We start from the raw sequence: 20,502 nt of genomic DNA on the forward strand, positions 1-20,502 counted from the left end.
GTTGTGTCAAGAAAAGTTACCATGTGAAGACAAGCACTTTCTCAAGTTTACTTCTTTATTAAGCATATGGGGCACAAAGCCATGTTAAGGTCATACATCCTGTGACTCTAAACATTTACAGCACCTCAAAAATTACCAGATTACACAGCAAATAATCGAGTCAGAGATTTAAGGAATGTGGCTCAAGTAAAAAGATCACTAAACATCTCTGGCCAAGGTAAATATGGTGAAGAGCATAAATGTAGGTATTAATCTTACACTTGCAACACTGATAACATTAACACTTCACTGTAGCAATTTCAAAACTTGAGGTAGTAAAGTGAATCTGATGTTGTCTTGGCTCTGGTGTGAGGGACAAGTTTAAAGTACATGGTGTGCATTAAGGATGGGGGGAGGGGGAAGAACTTTAGCTAATAGACTTCAGCTTGGTCCATGGGTTTGTGCCGCGCACCTCAAAAGGTGGCTCATTGTAGAAGATGTGGTTGCACAGTTCTTCCAGTGGGGGCTCTGGGTCTGTGGTGGCAAACTGAGCTGCATCCTCGATCTCCTTCCTCACTTCCACATCAATTCCCTACAGAAATGACAGTTAAACAAGGCATCTTCCAGTATGAGGCAATTCTCCAAGACGTGATGAAACCTGGAGGATCTCATTTTAAATGTAGTTGGCAGCCCTTTCATTATCCTCACATGTAAAGCATGCCATTAATACTAGTTCAAGTGAGATCACAAATGTTGGTATGCTTAGCTAGTCAGACTTCCATTACTCGCTGCAAAGAAAAGGCCTAAACTGTCAGAAGTGTTGCTCATAAATTTGGTTTCTGCAGCTTAAGAATTTCCTACCTTGAGTTCCTCCACACTAGCCATGTTGTGGCTGAGCATGTGGTCCTTTAGCATGGAGATGGGGTCACTCTTACTGCGCACTTCCCGAATCTCCTCACGTGTGCGGTAGCTAGAGAGGGTGCAGGAAAGTTGTAGGGATGCACAATGGTTGCCAACAAATGCGCTTTGAGCATTTAAAAGTGATTTAGATGCTCAAAGTGTATAATTAGTGCCTTGAAATTTTCAGTGAGCCATTTCTATGCAGATTAGAATTAAATTGATAGACTTAACACTTAGTCATTTTGAAGCATCAAGTCTGTCAAATGGAGAAATCTAGCAGAAGATATAGAATTTCAGTATTTGTAGGCAGAACTAGCCACTACAGAGGGCATACATGAGACCAAGGAGCAGAGGTAAGAGCCACAGGCACGGCAAAGGACATTTGTAAGATTAAACAAGAACTTAAGTTGCTGCAACTTAAACTGGCTCAATTAGACATTTGTTTACCTAAGTCCAGGATCGCTCATGCTGTGTCCATGATAGCGGTATGTCTGGAGTTCCATGAGAATAGGACCCTGAGCAAAGGACAAAGAATTTCAGAGAGCCAAGTTTCATATCCTGCACATGACAATTAAGCATTTTAAACATACCTTCCCAGAGCGACAGTGATCAGCAGCAAATCTGGTTGCTTCCCGGACACAGAGAACATCCATTCCATCCACCTGTGCACAGTTACTGAGGTTATTAATCTCATCTTACAAAAAAAACTGACAGGGTCCATATGCAAGTCCATGGTTGCACCAGACACATTTGAAATTAGTCAAACCTACAATGAGTCAGAATAGGTATACTTGTCTGTATTGCAGTCTGATAGTGAACTTCAGAATTCTGCAAGACTTAAACATTAGACCAGTGTGAGAGAATGGGTGGATGACTGAATGTGTAAAGTGCTTTGGGGTCCTTAGGGACTAGTAAAGCGCCATACAAATACAGGCCATTTACCTGAACACTTGAGGCTGCCATTTCTCCAAACGGCATTTCTCTCACTTCCAGCTAGTGTGCATTGTGTTTGAAACAAAAAGTTCAGGCATGCATTTGTAATTGTGACTAAACAAACCCAGATTGAATAATTGGCATTTTGACTAAAGAGTGCAAGACATCAGGTTTTGCAAAATGAGAGCAACTGTCATTTTGAGCTGCACTATTCTACAAGTAATGAAAGATGTGTCGAAGCATGCCAGACCCCCTACCCTCAGACCAGGAATGAACTCTCCTCTCTTGTAGTAATCTGTGCTGGCTGCAGCTCGCTCCACTGAGGTGCCCATGCCATATCGGTTGTTCTCACAGACAAAGATAACAGGTAGCTTCCAGAGAGCAGCCATGTTGTATGTTTCAAAGATCTGGCCCTGTGGAATATACACAAGGCTTTTAAAGGTTGTCCTGCAAAGTTGTGACGTTACAGCTTCAAGACTTCCCAGAGTTTAGTCATGTTGTGCATTCAGTACAAATTTGACTGATACTGGCCGTGTAGAGCCAAGTGTTGCTCTTCAACCCATTTACGTACAAAATAAAAACTACATACCTGGTTGGCAGCACCATCACCATAGAGACAGACACACAGCTCATTGTTGCCCAGGTACTTGCAGGCAAGTGCTACACCAGCACCCAAAGGAACCTAGAGAAGCCCCACATTGTGTGGACATTAGTGTTAAAGTCTAAATGTACAACAAGTGTCAGTTCCAAACCAATGACATCTGACATACTTAAACCATAGAAGGCAAAAAGACCAGTACTAAGACACGTAGATGACATTTACCTGAGCACCAATAATTCCATTTCCACCATAGAAGTTTTTGCAGTACATGTGCATAGAGCCTCCCTTGCCCTTTGCAATTCCACCTCTTCTGCCTGTGCATGGAAAACATGATATAACGAAAGCATTTCCATCAGAGTACACTTATTGATATTTGTTCCTAGATTCAGTGATGCCAAAAACTTCCTAGAGTCTTAATCTCAGGGAATAAACCACCAAGGTCAAGCAGGGCAAGCCACAATTCAATCTTTATTTATAAAGCACTTTTCATACAAAAAGGTAGCACAAAGTGCTTTACATGGTTAAAAGCAGCCCACCCCGCCCTCCAACTCACTCCCCACACTCTCATTAACATAAGCGATCACACACACACACACACACTTAAACAGTAAAATTGGGCTGGGTACGCATGAGCCAAGTGAGGAAACTATCACAGGGAGCCGTCTGCACCGGGAGCCAGTCACAGACCGCAGCCTCCAGGCTGGGCACACAGGAGGGAGGCAAAGAAGCCCCCCAGCCAGGCTGAGAGGACCCACAGAGCCCAGCAGCCATGGTCAATCACAGCCCCAGTGCAGAGAGCCCCCTCCGAGGAAACACTGGAGATATGACCCAATAAGGATATATACAGGGTAAAAAGATAAAATAAGAACGGGATACAATATAAATATAAATAGAGTAAGATGATAAAAAATGAATAAGAATAAAATCAATATTAGGTAAAACCTAGATTAATAATATAAATAGAACAGGATAGAATAAATAAGTATAAAATAAATAATTGTGCCACCTTCATCCAATTAGGGAGACATTTCTATTGTCATCATCTTGTAACTGTAGTACTCCATGTACTGGGCTCTTTAGGATATTCTTTAAGTTTCTGAACCTCAATAGCTTGACTTTTGGGAAAGATTAAAAACCTGTCAAGTTACTCTAGCAAGAACTGAACACTTACAACTGCCACGTTCACAGTGAAGTCGTCAAAATGAGTCCCATGTTTACTGATCTTTAGTCTTCAACAACTCACCAGTGAGCTCAGCCATGATCTCCTTGACAGTCCCTCCCCGGGTGTAAGTGTAGCCATGTGCACGATATGCTGTGATCAGGTGGTCTGACAAGTTAATTGAGGCTTCAAGACCAACAGCACAGGCTTCCTATAATGAGAAAACAGCTTCACATGTCTGGATCTAAAGGAGATTCTGAAGAGTAGCCAAAAAGTATTTCACAGTAACAGTACTGTGTTACTGCAATCCGATTTCATGTCAGATTACAGTTCAAAGCCAGTTTCATATCTTTAGCAGATATTCAATGTATACCAGCCCCGAGTTTCATTGTAGATGAAGAAAAAACCCAACCTGGCCATCATACAAGTGACAGAACCCTCTAATCATCTTCTGTTTGTACAGCTGATCTGCCTTCAGCTCCATACGTCTCATGAGCTGCATTGTGCGGTAGTACTGCAGACCCTCATCACGAGTCAGAACCACCTGAGTGGCAGGGCCCTCATCCAGCTTGAAGAGGTCACATTTCTGGAGAAGCAAACACCTATGAGTCAGAGTGCCAAGTGTCAGTCTGTGTTCAAGACCTCAATGTCAATCTTACCTTTATTTCAAAGGTAGCCTGAGTTGTGAATTCAGTGAATGTGCGTGCTGACATAATCAGTGCAGCACCCTGTTGAAACAAATTTAAGCACTTAGTCTTTAAAAGCTATGTCACATGTTGAGACAGCCACAGAGATCATGATGCTTCAAAGACATTTTTTCTCGAGTGCTGTTCCCATTAATCATTAGCCACTCAACTCAACTAAAACTAGTGGTTGTTTCCCCAACAAGCCAATATAATAATAATTTCTCCTTCATAGAACCAGGTTTATAGTTAAGCCATACACTGAACAGTCTTTAAGCAGACTGTCACAGTTTCCAGTAGTCTCAAGCCATCATCTGAAATAAGTTAAGAGTTCTTATCCAGCGCAAATAATAATGTTTTAGGGCTAAAATTTTAATGTTTAAATAAAAACAAGAACAACAAAAATAACAAAACAATGCCTTTAACTCAGGTCACAATAAAATAAAAAAACTCGGTACTTGCATTCCTCTGGGCAGTCCCTCGAAACACACTTGCAATAGTGGCCAACATTTTACCTGCACTAACCCAAGACACAACTGTCCTTCTGGCTTAGGGCCGCTTCCCTGTCTTAAATATTGGCAGCTAAAAAACACAGCTGACTGCAATCTCTCTGATGTGTATAGCACAGAGTGAAGTGAAAGCACTGGAGGTAATCAGGGTAAAGTGACTGCACCTGCTGGAAGGAGTGGAGTTCGTCAACAGTTTACTGATTAAAGGATTGGATGTTGTTGATTTTAAAAGAAAATATAGACATACTATTGATGATCATGAAGAGCCTGATACTCTCAGGTGATCTGTGTGCCCTGATAAATGGGGTGTGTTTTATTGAGTAAAGGGTGTTAAATTATTGTGTAGAAGGTGTAAAATTGGTGTGATAAAACTTGGCCATAGCCGTTTTTGGCTCACTGTGGTTGCCACATTTCATACTGTGTTGTATACTTTTTAAACAAGGAAAATTGCTGCATGAGCTTGTTAGGATCCTTGAAATCAATTTTTAAAATAAAATAAAATAAAATAAAGGATCCTAACTAACTTGGGAGCTGCTGTCATACTGATGTAACCACAGTCTCAGGCCTTGATCGGTTTCTGTTACATCCTACATGTCTTTGAAGAGATATTCTCAGTCCAACTGAGGATGTGGTCCCTGCCAGTTATAATGGTAGTTTAAATGCCTTTTTAGATATGACCTATACGTTTCTGCAGTATGTTTATCCACTTTGTAAAGGCATTTGTATACATTTGTGTTACAGAATCAATCACAACCATTAGTTTCATATCTGCAATAAAACCTTTCACCTATATATAGGGTTGCCAACCGTCCCTTGAAAAACAGAATCGTTCCGTATTTAGAAACAAAAGTATTGAGCTGAAAAGGGACGCACTTTGTCAAATGGTTAAAAAAATAATTACACACACAAAAAAAAGAGCTAAGAAATTCCCCACACTGGGAAGGGTGAAGACAATCGGGTCTCCCAGCCCTGGCCATGAGGCGTCCCTTATTTTTTTTTTCAGGGAGTTGGCAACTCTACCTATATAGCATAACAGTGCAATTCTTTAATGCTTCTTTAAGCTGTTTCAGCTGTTAAACTCATGATCGCTATAACTTCACCTCGGTGTGTCCTTGGTCCTCCAGGTAGATGCCCGAGGTTTTTGAAATCTGGTGAGTGAGATCAGACTGCAGAGATCCTGATCCTGTAAAAAAAATTAGGAGAAAAATATCACTGCACACTTTCATGAAATGAATTAAAGTTGATGAAAGGAAGAAAAACAGGTTAAATTAGAGCAGAGCTCTGGGGAGCAAAACAATACAACATCATCTGTTTTTATTAAATGTGATCTTCAGCCATTAAATTGTGATGGAGATGGCAATACCAAGCCAAGTGTGTGACCTGGGAATCTACTGAGCAGGCGATCGGTTTGTAGCTTGAAACTTACACACACGATCACTGAATGCACTTCCTGCTGTGAGGCAACAGTGCCTACCACCACTGTCCACATTGTCCACATTGTCCACATTCATTTTAATTTTTTTTAAATGTCTTTGTAGAGTTTAATAAGTTCTCTCTACTATACAGCATATGCACTTTGCACAGGCTATAAGCATTGCTCTGCACAGTAAAATGGTTACATCTATGTCACTCATTTATTTTTATTTTGTTTTGATTTCCTGCCCCGTACCAAATCCATCATGCACTCTCAGCTACAAGTACAGATACACTAATAAAATATTTAAACTGATTAGGTACAGTCTACAATCTTTCCATGCCTAAAGATGAATAATCCAGATTGAAGTTGTCATAATGAAAGGGTTAAATAGCTGTTAGTGTGCCTCGGTTTGTTTTGCAGCATGTTTCACAATATAAAAAAAAACATAATGTCACATCTGATTTAAAAACATGAGGACTTACACGTGAGCTTTAAATAAGCCATCCTTATCTTTAAATCTAACCTCTCTTCTTCCTCTCCTGTGCTCTTTCTTATCTTTCTCCATCTCTGAGTGAAGTTAGCTTTCTTTTTTTTCTCTTCCTGTGAAATATAGCAGCTGGACCTTTAGTTAGCAACACACTGTGACAAACTGCACACAAACAATTTGTGTGCAGTTTGCTAATGTTTGTTGGTTTGTTAAGGCTCAAATAGGTTTGACGTGATGATAAAATAATTACCCCCAAATGTGTTAAAGCAAAAGTAACAAGACTGTTTTGAAAAGGAATAGAAAGTACAGATATTTATTTAAAAATGCATGGAGTAAAAATAAAAAGTAAAAACTACTCATGGAAAGTACAGTACCTGGAAGTTGTAATTTAGTACACCAACAAAATATCTGTACAAGTAAAAGTGAAAAAGTGCATGCTTGGAAATGTACTCAAAGAAAGTAAAAGTTGTTTTTTTTTTCTTAGGATATTTCTACCAGTTATTTTTGTGCAACACAAACTGAATCTCGCGCTGTATGAATATAATAAAATGTTAGCACATGGAATTGCAAACTTTATTTCAGTGTAAATTATATGTCTAAAAAAAGCACTCAGTTTGCCCCATGATTGGAAGGTTGGGGGTTCAAATCCACCAAACGGCTACCCTGAGGTACCCCTGAGCAAACTACTATCTCTACACACTGCTCCTAGAGTACTAGCTTGGTGGCTGTCCAAATGTAGAGGACTAATTTCCTACGGGATTAATAAAATATACATTATTATTATTTATCTCCAGAAGACTTTTTTAGTGTACAAGCTGTGATCAGCTGAAGTTAGCTCTCATTCTTTTCTCACCTTAGGACGTACAGCAGCAGGACCTTTAGTAGACATAATGTGCAACTCAATGCATACAATTTGTTTGTTGGCTGATATTTGTTAAGCTGATTCTTGCATTGTGCTATTAAAACTAAGAAGGCATGTACACATTCACACATGTGGCACAGAAACATAGTAACTGCAATGGCTCGTGGTCTGATGGAAAATAGTGTTTGTGTATTTTTGATCAGCTGTTCCACACAAATTTCAGGTTTATATGGTGGATAGTTTATAATGATGCAGCTCACCTTGGAATAACTCTTAATCAAAGTCGAAGATAGTCTTAATCTTGAAGACTACTTTGCACAGTGCTCGGCAATTTACATTAGAAGAGCTATTTCTTAAATAAGCGTGTTGATTTTCAGTCATCCTCCTGTCTTTTATCTGAGTTGGGAGCTGTTTGCAAAGAGAACAACACTTGCGTGGAACATGAACTCACACTGGATTTTTGAGTCACTAATTTGTGCTGCTCTTGGCAGAATACTGTAAAGTTCCCTCCATCCATCACTTATCCCAGCTGAACTGTACTGATGCAAAGAACTTTCCTAATGAACACTGGTTATAATCAACCTTAAGCACACTTCATCAGTTTATGTTAATAATTATGTAATATATATCTGTGGCAAATGTAGATATGTTTTATGATCTACTGTTGTTAGAAATATTGCTAGGAAAATTAGTGGAAATATGTAGTTTTGCATCCCCGATTCCTGGATATTATAACAATTTTATTTATTTAAAATTATATATTTTGCTATAATTAACAATTGCTCTCTGATCTGCTCCCTGAATGGCATGCCACCATATAGTTCCATCTTTTATTTTATTTTCTCCCTCTCTCCTCCACCTTTCCTTTGATCGTCCAGTGCACTGTGCAGCTCGTCTAAATGTCCTACATGTAGAGACGTGGGCCTTGCAGTGTGAGAAGAGGAGGCTGCATGTGTAAATACATGCAGTTTGAGATACCAGATATAAACAGTGCAGCGAGAGCATGAAGTGTAAATGACAGTTCTACATGATGTGCAAATTCTGAGAGCTCTATTAACCTATTTCAACTCTCATGCAAAAGAAAAGTTACTGCACAAAGGTCTTGTTTTTACCTGCATCCTCATACTAGGCTCATCTTTTATCCATAATTCCTGAGAAGTCAAAACGTTTTTCTAAGACACTCATATTTTATTGCTTAAAAATGCATCTTATGGCTGTCAACAACATTGGTGTTCACATGTTCTAAGATATATATGTTTATTTATTTTGTGGCTTGGAGATTGAAACATCAGTACAATTTAATGTGTGCTTTTTAATGTGAGCAAGTGAGTGAGGAAGCCACTCGAGGAGTTGCAAGTGTGAAAACCACATAAAAACTAGTTCCTGCTCAGCTGTCGCTCACTGTTACATAACTGGAGCACTCAGACCACATCACCCCTCCCCTTTGAAGTGGTGGAAAACAGTTTCTTGGTTTGGCCTCAGCGATCATCAGTTTACCTATATACAAATAAATCTATCAATCAACAAATGGAACTGTAAAGATACACTGTATACAAAACTAACAAATAAATAAAAACTTTTAAAATAGCCTGGTTCTGCCGGAGGTTTCTTCCTGTTAAAATGGAGTTTTTCCTTCCCACTGTCGCCAAAGTGCTTGCTCATAGGGGGTCATATGATTGTTGGGTTTTACTCTGTATCTATTATTATAGGATATACTGTACAATATAAAGCACCTTTTGTTTTGATTTGGCGCTATATAAATAAAATTGAATTGAATTGAATTAAAATAGACAAATGAAGGTGTAGAAAAGCATGCTTTGCAAAGAGAGAGATATTGAGAGAAAAGGAAAAGCTGCATGTGCATCCCCGTGTTATAAATACTGTAAGGTGAGCATGAGAAACAAATGACAGGTTGACAGAATCACAGCTTGTCAGCTGATTTTAAGAGGCCCATAAACTTATTTAAACTCACAGCTGGCCACCAGGAAATCTGTCACCCGAAATGCTTATCCGGAGCTTGTTTTCATGTTGCTAGGCTGCTCATTTAACGCAGCCTGTCTGTTAAAGCAGGACACTCAAGAAAATAATAACATAAGTACAGCCAACATGGCTGTTTACAGCTGACTTGACAGTTTTATTTTAACTTCACAACTTTGCACTGTTGACTTTTTTAAACAAAACTGTCCAGCCTGCTCTGTCACCCCAGTAACAGCAAACTGCTGTGTGATATAGATGACACATAATTAAATCATGGCTGGCAGCTCCTTTACTTTTGGTTGGTCTGTGTGGGTGAGACAACTTATCTCACCACATACATCTCGAATAGGTTGAGTATAGATGACATAGTTTCAATAGCAATTTTTTTGTATAACAGAAATATTTTGGACATATCACATTAACCAACTTTAGTTCCTTAAGAAGCTTTTGAAAATGTATCCAATGTGAGCACACAGAAGAACATGGATAACAGAGGGTTCCTTAGATGATCTGATCTGAGCACGAGCCAAAAGATGAGTAAACTGCACTGAACAAAGTGTCAGACCATGTGGATGTTCCCCTCTAAATTTCAACTCAGTAAAAAGCACATGCCACTGTATTCAAATCACATGATCCAGAAATAAAGCAACAAATTACAATGAGAACATCTGGTGATTAAGATGAGCCTGTTATCATCGTTACAGCTACATTTCAGTGTTTGAACTACAAGTATCTACTAGTAATGAAGATACTCTGTAGTCACGTGTTCTTCCTTGGAACTCTACATTAGCATCTGCTATGAGTAAATCTCACATTTCAGTGATAATGAAGGATTGTATATATTCCATGATGAAACAATAATTTTTGATTTTGTTTGTATTTAGTCAAAAATGCTTAATCATTAAAGAGATTAATTAAATTAAAATAAACTAAGATTGCCACATATAATCCAATTGTAAATTTTTTTAGATTTCATTTACAAATATATGCAATTTCCTTTGCGACCTTTTTCTAATTATACTTTTTACATTTTATGCCTCTCTGAGAGCCTGGGTTTCCTCATAGCCAAATATGCTTCCAAACCAACTTTCTTCCAAGCTAAATATTACAAACTATGATGAAGCATATCTTGCCTTTGGCTTCACCTGCACAAGTGCCAGGGTACACAGTAAATTTCCCAGTGTTAAATTAGCAGTGTTAAAGTGTATTTACTCTAATAGAGTCATTATAAAAACAGCTGGAGCAAAACGCCCCCCAGTGTGGGTGATAATTCGCAGAGTTAAAGGACGCAGTGTGAATATTACTCTAGAAAGCTCCTCCCACCACAGAGTTGTTTTCAAACCGAGAGAGGATTTTTCACTACGCCATTTTCTTCACCTCAGTTACATGGTAAGTTGTTCATATTCACTTATTAAACCAACAATTTGACATTTTAAACACAGGTTGCATGTTAAAATAAGGTTACATTCCTTTTGTCCATGTTTATTATATATTTCATTTTGTACCAGAAGCAAATGTGACACTGTCTCTATGCTAACGTAAGGTTGTTAATTAGCTAAAAAAGTTGACTGATATCAGTGTTGGCTAAGACTGTAAAGCTATCAACATTTATTTCAGTGTGTAGTGGTGATTGTGTTGTGTTCTAGCATGTTCGAAATTCCATTAAATTAAATCTCCATGTGTTGGCTAGCTACATATTAACATTAGCTAGCTAACTAGCATTTTGGCTAACCTTGGTGTGCGGGCTGTTCCCTGGTTATTATTACATTTTAAATTATGTAAGGCAAGCATTAACTAATTAACATTTTACACTAATGTTACATCTTTCACTTCTTTTGGGGTACCTAGATATAGCGGTCGTTTTCAGTAAGGTTATTGTCTTATTTCAATTTGGCTGTCTTCGGCGATTTTACAGTTACAGGATTACAACCAGCAGCTTGATAAAGTATGCAAAATGTCCAGGATTCAGTTTGTAATGTTTTCTTTTAGTAGTTTGATGATGACAGTGTTTGTATTTGTAGTGAGTTAACTTGATGTTAAAAAAATGATGGTATTGACACAAGTTACCTTTTTCCATTTTGGATACCAGACTGTTCGGTATGTTAAACTAAAGATGAACAAAATACTGACTCCCTAGTGCTAAGTTAGATCAGACAAACAGTAAAACGTACTAGTAATTATTTTAGTTTTGTATTGAGGAATATATTTCATGTAGATGAAATACTCATTTAGTACAGGGCTTAAAAACTACAGCCAAAGGGCTGAAACACCTTATTACTAGGGCTGCCACGATTAGTCGACTAGTCACGATTACGTCGACTATCAAAATCGTCGATGACTGATTTAATAGTCGACGCGTCGTTTGAAGCTTTGTAAGACCACAAAAGACGCAGGAATAAGTAGTAGGATTTAAGAGTGTAATAACGGACTGAAACAGAAGATGGCAGCACTGCATGTACAAGGATGCCAGCTGCCGTTAAACCCCGAAGAAGAAGAAGTAGCTCTGTCCCAGAATTCATAGCGCAGCCCAGCTCAGTTTCCAACAATGGCGGCAGCTAGTTAGTTTTAATATTACTCTTATTATTCTTTCTGGGTCACAAAATAAACGTTTAATATATTTTCAGGCGAGAATGTAACTGTGTAAACCTCAAGTATCTGCTCAGTTTATCAAGACACCACATATTTTCAAAAGCGCTCCGACGTTTTTGGACACGTCTGTTACCCACTAGCTCGATAGCTAGCCGGGGGCAAGGCTCACTAGAGCCCGTGAGAACACCGGACTCCCGGCAAATCGTTTTCAAACCCACCGCCGTCTTTCGCTACTCAGGTTAAACATATATAAGTCACTTAGATAACTTAAAAATATTATTGTTTGGCTTTTTTTTAGTATTTTATTTGTTCCTGAGTAAATCGGTTTGGCTGAGATTAAAGTTATAGTTTTTACACAGCTGAATAAACGTCAAGCAGACAACTGATTATCAGAAGTGTGAGATGCTCGAGAATTTACTCCGGTGTCCTGTTATATTTTAGATAGCAAGGAGCAGACGGCTGAGTTTATTAAACTCCACGGAAACAATCTGCAAATTTCATTAAAATTTAATAAACTATCATCTTGTCTTTATTTTTAGTTAGCACATACCTTAAACACTTAAAGCTGTAAGCTAATGATAGTTATATAATAGCAGATGCATGCTGGTGCAATAAGCTGTACGTTTTACGTCCAATGGATGCATGACCTGATTAGTCGACTAATTGCAAAAATAATCGGTGACTAGTCGACTATCAAAATAATCGTTTGTGGCAGCCCTACTTGTTACACTGACATAAAAGTAACATACAGTGTAAGAAATAACACTGCAAGGCTGTTTTACATATGGTATTTATAGGACTGTTTTAATATTCACATTTTCTGTTTACTGTAGTTCAATGAAGAGCGCTGACTATAAGAAATTACTGTCTACAGGAAGCATGTTGCTTAAAGCAAAACTCTGAGGTGTGCAGAAATTTGTTAGAGTATCTGAGCCAAGCCTTGAGGAGTTTTGATTGCCGGTAAGAAACCAACATTGTATAAAAAAGGTGTTCGAGGTGCTTTAAGTTCTTTTTGTTATTTATTCTCTTTAAACTGCATTTTATAATTAATTGAAAATGAATTGCGTTTTGGAATCATCTTAACAATGAATGTATATTTAGTGGGAAAACTGTATAATGTGAGTGTCACTCCTTTTAGTCTACCACTTATCAAGCATGTTAGTGGTGCTTAATAATTTAGTTTTTATTTATCTGAGTCACTTTTGAAAAAGTATCTTGAAATGTTCTTCATTTTAGGGTACAAAACATTAAATGTCATGTAATCTTTTTGTTTACACAAAGTTGTGTGCCTGTTTCCAGCATTTGCAAAGTTTGGTATGCCAGCCATAACAAAAGGTGTAAAAGTTTTTTATAGTTCAGGGACTGAGTTGGATGATGATATATTTAAGGATATAGTAACAGATCCCTCAACTGTATGGAGGACCACAAGAGCCACGCGCATCGAAATAAAAATGTCTGTGCTTAAATAATGAATTGTAGAATAAATTCTGCAATTGTAAATTCATTTTTGAATAATGAATTGTAGAATAAATTCTGCAATTGTAAATTCATTTTTGAATTCCAATTTAATAAACTGCATTTCAAAATCCTTTTTCCAATTGCATTTCAAAATCCTTTTTCCAATTGCACTTTAATAAACTGCATTTTAAAATCCTTTTTTCAGTTGCACTTTAATAAACTGCAGTTCAAAATCCTTTTTCCACCTGCACTTTAATAAACTGCAGTTCAAAATCCTTTTTCCACCTGCAATTTAATTTATTTATTAAATTGCAGGTGGAAAAGGGATTTTGAACTGCAGTTTATTAAATTGCAGGTGGAAAAAGGATTTTGAACTGCAGTTTATTAAATTGCAAGTGGAAAAAGGATTTTGAACTGCAGTTTATTAAATTGCAGGTGGAAAAAGGATTTTGAACTGCAGTTTATTAAATTGCAAGTGGAAAAAGGATTTTGAACTGCAGTTTATTAAATTGCAGGTGGAAAAAGGATTTTGAACTGCAGTTTATTAAAGTGCAACTGAAAAAAGGATTTTAAAATGCAGTTTATTAAAGTGCAATTGGAAAAAGGATTTTGAAATGCAGTTTATTAAATTGGAATTCAAAAATGAATTTACAATTGCAGAATTTATTCTACAATTCATTATTTAAGCACAGACATTTTTATTTCGATGCGCGTGGCTCTTGTGGTCCTCCATACAACTGGGGTACTAACCATCAAATATGAAACAGGTTTGTTTGAGTGATGTGTGTTTCACTGGATGTCTTTCTTTTTTTTTTTAGTATCATTATTACATTGTTTATTAAAAAGAGTTTATAAAATGTGTCAGTGGAGGGACCATGTAAACTGATTTGTTTTGCTCCTGTTTTTGAGGTCTGGAAACATCTGCTGCAGAATTGTCTCCTGAGCAGTCCCAGTTATTATCGCCACATTCATCAGATTCACAGGATACGGTCATCCTTTCAGACAGCCCTTTTAGGAAACGTCAGAAGCTGGAGGCAGAAGCTAAGCAAGTAAGAGTTAGCAGATTTCCACATTCTTCTAACAGTGTCATTTTTGTTTGTAGCTTAAGTGCTCTGAACTGTGGTTATATCAACATGTAGAATGTTTTTTATTGTGTTTTCCAATTGGTGGAATCGATTCTCACCAGCAAACCTGGTGGAGAACGTATAATAAATGAATACAATCGGACCAAGTCCCTGGTGGATGAAACCAGAAGAAAAATGGTCAACATACTGGTAGCTGACTTGACAGAAAAAAATGGGTAATTTATTTCTGGCCCTTTGATTTTGCTATCATTTTCAAATGATTTTAAATCTCTATTAATTCCAGGGAAGCTGACTAGTCCTTTTCCTTTTGATCTTGCAGTACATCACCACCACGACAGGTAAAAGAAATGTATGCCAGAGGAATTGTAACCTTTTTCCCTTACCTCAGTGACCCGTACTCCAAAAATGGCTATGTAAGTAGCTCAAAGTAATAACTGATACAACTAAAATCACATTTAAACATTTTAAATCCTGCCAAAATGTATGTCCTTATCAACTGTTCATTGTTACATAACTTACTGATAAATGAATAAACAAAATGTCTGTACATGTCACTCTCCAAGGAACATTATTATGATTGCGAAAGTGGCACTGGGTACTTGGCCTGGAGGATTAAAACCATACAGAGATGGACTGCTAGAGGGAGGCGATTATCATCTGGAGGTAACACTTATAATTCAGTGGAAATACATAATACAGTTCCAAATTGTGGTTCTGTATTAATAATGGTTATCAAATGTTGTTATTAGTTTTGATAAAGCTGTATTTCGTATTGTCTAGCACCAGGAGATGGATCATCGGGTGAAGTCCAGTGTGGTGGACCAACTGTCAGACGAGAGTTGCAGTTTGTTACAGAGAAGTTACTGAGTGAGGATGAGTGCAAGGAAGCAATCTCTCTGATGAAACATTCAGCTGATGAAGACACAGTCAAGAAGAAGATTAAGTTGACATTTGGTTATCGACACAACATGGTCCTTGACCCACTGCTGTCAAGCAACATACTGTCTGTTTTTCCACATTTCAAAGATATCAAAGGCTTGGTGAATATTTGCCATTACTTTGACAATGTAAACACACTATTCTCTATCCCTGTTACAGATGGAACAGGATTTTGTACTGATGTTTGGTGAGGATGTATCAGGCAGGTTGCTGAAGAGGTGGCCAACAACATTCAAAAGAAAGATTATCCAACAAGGCAGAAAGCTTCCCTCTACCAGTGACCTGAAAAAACTCTTGCTGGCAGTTGACTCTCCTGAGGATGCCACTGAATTTAATGCTGACATTGGTGAGCTGTTGTTTCTTTGATTAGCACATTCACAGCATATATAATGTTTGTCACAGAACAGCTATCCTTTTTGTATTCTGGCATTGAAATGTGTTGCTGATGATGATGATTCAACTTTATTAAAAACAAATAATTTTTGCAGGCTGGGACAGTGACCTCTCAGCAATTCTATTGGTATTACATCTGATTCCACCATCCGGTCAGGGTCAGAAGAGACCAAGAAATGTGTCAGCTTCTTAAGCAGAAAGGCATCTTGTGGTCTTCAAGAAGGTTTGTGTTTTTTTTTCTGTTTTTATGTTATGAATTACCAATTTAAGAAACACTTGATTCTTATTGCTTGTCTGTATTTGTCTTGTCAGACTGGAGCAAATATCCAAGAGCACCTTGATGCCATCACTACCAGCACTCAACCCTACCTCCTGGCTGTTGGGGTGAAAAAGAATGACATCCACCGGTTCTTCATTATTCTTGACAACAATGGCATACCATGCAAGTCTACCTCTTCACTTGGTGCTTTTGATGAACTGTTTAAAGCACATTTTGTGTTTGGCACATCTTACAACACCATGCTTCACAACATGTACACATTCATCCAAACCACAGGTTTTAGAAAACATTTAAATACCAAACATGTTAACTATTTTGACCAACAGTCTGACACTGATGTTAATCTACAGCCTGATGTGGAAGTTAAAGAAGTTAGCATTACAGGGGAGGTGATGTCAACTCATGTAAAAGAAACACCCACAACATCTGAAAAGTTGAAAAGGTCAAATAAGAGCACTTTGGATATGTGTGCCTCTGCTGTTGCACAGCTCAGGGCAGCTGGATTAAGCCAATCTACTGTGAATAGTTTTGTCTCCTCAATGAAGGAAGTGTTTTTTGAGATTCATACTCAGGCTAAAGATGCAACCTTACAGAGCGTACCTTCACAGTACACCACAAGTAAAAATAAAAAAGACAAACAGTATCCCACGCTTCAAGATTTGATGTGTTGGAGCCGGAGTAAGGGGCACGTTATGGAGTAGACACGCAAACCACGAGGTCCCAGTTATTTGTTAAATTACTTTATGGTTCACCTATTGTGGCCCTATTTCAGAGATTCCTTAAGCTCTATTAAGAAAGTCAGCATTGTTTTAGTTGTTGTTTTTTCCGTCTTTTTGGCTTATCCTGAAGTAAAATACCTCCTAAGCAGTCTGCTAAAAGAGCACAGGCTAGTTGCTCAGAGACTGCAGCGAGCAGTCAACTGAAATGTAGCATTTCTTCAACAAACACACCTTAAGAATAATAACCATGCCAGATTAAGACGAAGTTGGGTTGGACACATTTTTATTCCAAATTCAGTGGTAAAGCCAGAGGCGCAGCAATTTTGATCAATAAGAATATTCCATTTATAGTCTCTCACACAACAGCTGACCCAGATGGTCGCTATGTATTTGTGACAGGATCCCTTTTTAATACTTCACTTTTTTTGAGTGCTCCAAATTGGAATGACTCAAAATTTTTCAGTTACTTTCTTCATTCCCTTCCACAGATTGATACACACCAATTGATCCTTGGAGGAGCCATGAATACTGTTACGGATCTAGCACTAGATCGCTCGTCAGACAAAAGATTCATATAGATTACTTTTTTTTTTTGACAAAAAATTGCTTCCTAATATCAAGACTTGTAAATACAATAGCACAGTAATATCACAGTCCACTTGTTTTGGAACTCAGCTTCCCGGATGATCCCTTTGTGTACTCCTGGAGACTCAATCCTCTTCTTTTGTCAGATAAAGAGTTTGTGGAATATCTTTTCAAACAAATTGATATCTTTATAAGAACAAACATTACGCCTGGCATGGCCTACAGTACGATTTGTGAAAACTTAAAAGCATTCTTATGGGGCAATATTATATCATACTGTTCATATGCTAGAAAACAGAAACAGAAACGTCTATCTGAATTGATACACCTTATTTCGCAATTGGATGAGCAACACTCTACAACCCCCTCTCCAGATCTGTATAAACAAAGATTAACTTTACAAACTGAACTTAATTTAATCTCAACCCAGCAGTTAGAGTCTATGATTCTCAAATCTAGGGGAAGATGGTTTGAGCACAGACAAATCAAATATGAGGTTATATTATGGGAGCGTGAAGGTATGCCAGGGGGTGGGAAGGATAGAAGTTACTCGGTTCCCCTGGTGTTAGGATTTCAGCACACTGTCCAGGAGGTCCCTTTTAGAGGTAGTCCGGCAGGTATTGCAGCCTATGAATCAGAATTACAGGAGTTAAAAGAGATTCTTAAAAGTCAGCAAGAGCAGTTGAATTAGCTCGCAAGGAGCTGCTTTGAATAGTGCTTATCCTAACCATATCCTGCCATATCCTGTAATAAGGCCGTAATTTGCAGACGGTGCCAGAAGGTTGAGCATTTTGCCAGAGAGTGCCCTGGCAAGCCCACAGTCATTCCTACGCAATCCAGCGCAGGCCAGTTCAAGTAATGTTGTTTGTTCTTCCATTCAGGGAAACTTCCGCCCGGTGAACCATTGAGCCGAGGTTCGGGTGGGGCGTCCTAGGCTCACAGTCTGTAGTACCTGACCCTTTGCCCCAGGTTATTGGTAGGAAACCACTAACCTCTGCTGTTCAAGCCACTACCTCTGTCTTCCCTGGGTATGCATTGTCTGACCTTCGTGTTTTACAGGAGACTGACCCCTTGATTGGAAACCGAGATGGTGGCCTGATGCCAAGGAGCGTGGTCACACTTCAAGGCGGGCCCTCAGGTTGGCCAGGCAATGGCGTAGGTATGTATGTATGTATGTATGGAGAGGGATTTCCTTGCCCTTATTGACACTTTTAATCTTACGCAATGGGTAGGTGAACCAACGCATTTAAAAGGTCATTCGCTTGGTGTAGTTTTGTCTTACGGTCAGGTCAGGATATTCATATAACGGATATCAAGGACTCTGGGATCTCTGATCATTCTGTGGTTATGTTTAATGTTACGCTACGACATATGGAGCTTAACGGCGAGGGTCCCTTACGCCAGATGCGCTCGATTAATTCTGAAACCATTACTAACTTCTCTACTCTTTTCGCCAACTCTGCGCTCCCTGACTCCGTCTGTCTTGTGGATTTATCGGCTGATGAGCTTACCAACCTTTTTAATTCCACATGTTCCTCTATTCTGGACATTGTGGCTCCACCTAAGACTAAGCATACTAAATCGCCATGCCAAACCTGGCTGAATGAAACTACCCGTGCTCTCAGGCGCAAATGCCTTCGTGCTGAGAGGAAGTGGAAAAAGGATAAACTCGAAGTGTCAGCGGAAATCCTCCATAACTGTTTGTCAAAATATCAGAAGACTGTCAAAGCTGCTAAATCTGCCCACTTATCAGGTCTTATTTTGACTAATTGTCACAAGCCCCACGCTCTTTTTAAGATTTTTAACTTTGTGATTAATCCTCGTGCTACCGCACACAAGGAGGTTTCTCTGGCTCTTTGTGAAAGTTTTTTAAGGTATTTTATTGAAAAAATCACTACTTTAAGGGCCCCGCTTTTATCGGTAGTTCCACATCAAGTTCCAGTTTCTAAATGCTCTGCTGTCTTTCAGCCTGTGACTCTTTTTGATATAAAGGAAATAATTGACCACTTAATCTCCAATTAAGTGATAGCTCCTTCAAATTAGAGAAACAAGTATCTACTGTGGTTAAATCCAGCTTCTATCAGCTACGTCAAATTTTTAAAGCTAAGCCTTTCCTCTCCCCCAAGGACCTTGAAAAGCTTATTCATGCATTCATTACCTCTAGACTGGACTATTGTAACTCCCTCTATTTAGGCCTCCCTCACTCCTCTCTTCACCGGTTGCAATTAGTACAGAGCGCTGCTGCACGCCTTCTATCGGGTGCCAGAATGCATGATCATATGACTCCAGTTTTAGCCAACTTACACTGGCTTCCTGTGAAATTTTGCATTGATTTTAAAATTCTTTTACTCACTTATAAAATCTTAAATAACACTGCCCCTAGCTATTTAACAGAACTTCTTCATTTGTATAAACCTATAAAAGCACTAAGATGCTCTTAATGCAGCCTAAGTCTAGGTTGAAAACCAGAGGCGATCGTGCCTTTGCTATTGCAGCTCCTAGACTGTGGAACAACCTCCCTTTTGCCATTCGCTCTTCTGAGACTGTTCAGTCTTTTAAATCTCGTTTAAAGACCCATCTTTTTACTCTGGCTTTGATGTAAGATAGTTTGATTATCATTTGGTTGGTTTCTATGTTTGTCTCGTCTTGCGTTGTATTTGTCTTATTTTTATTTCCTAATTTGTGAAGCACTTTGATCAAAACTGTTGTTTTTAAATGTGCTATATAAATAAATTTTGATTGATTGATTGATCCAAAAGTGGCGCCAGGAGTCGGCTAAAGATGCACAAACCCATCCTAATGTTTATGTGGGTCATTTGCTGGCATCCCGACCAAAGCAAATCCCTGCAGCTAACTGGCGTAAGACGCGCCACGACCAGTGTGTAAAGGATGCTCCCCTGCGAGAAGGTCAGTTGGTTTACCTGAAGGAAGTTGGGCTTAGAGGCCG

General features: G+C 38.6%; 1 protein-coding gene across 2 annotated transcripts; it reads right to left on the reverse strand.

The window, feature by feature from the left end:
* Window positions 1-406: 406 nt before the first annotated feature.
* On the reverse strand, window positions 407-4,765 carry LOC134637975 (pyruvate dehydrogenase E1 component subunit alpha, mitochondrial-like). Of its 2 annotated transcripts, XM_063488576.1 has the most exons (11): window positions 4,718-4,765; window positions 4,232-4,300; window positions 3,985-4,158; window positions 3,657-3,783; window positions 2,636-2,727; window positions 2,402-2,494; window positions 2,070-2,225; window positions 1,470-1,541; window positions 1,327-1,394; window positions 841-949; window positions 407-571 (listed from the first exon to the last, which is right to left on the reverse strand). In XM_063488576.1, exons 1-11 carry the CDS (start codon window positions 4,763-4,765, stop codon window positions 407-409), a joined length of 1,173 nt encoding a protein of 390 aa, XP_063344646.1. The 2 variants fall into 2 exon arrangements, with proteins under 2 accessions (XP_063344646.1, XP_063344647.1); XM_063488577.1 differs by lacking the exons at window positions 2,402-2,494; window positions 4,718-4,765 and having other exon boundaries at window positions 4,232-4,285.
* Between the last annotated feature and the right edge of the window lie 15,737 nt (window positions 4,766-20,502).

Source organism: Pelmatolapia mariae, linkage group LG10_11 (assembly GCF_036321145.2).
Source record: "Pelmatolapia mariae isolate MD_Pm_ZW linkage group LG10_11, Pm_UMD_F_2, whole genome shotgun sequence".
Taxonomy (NCBI): Eukaryota; Metazoa; Chordata; class Actinopteri; order Cichliformes; family Cichlidae; genus Pelmatolapia; species Pelmatolapia mariae.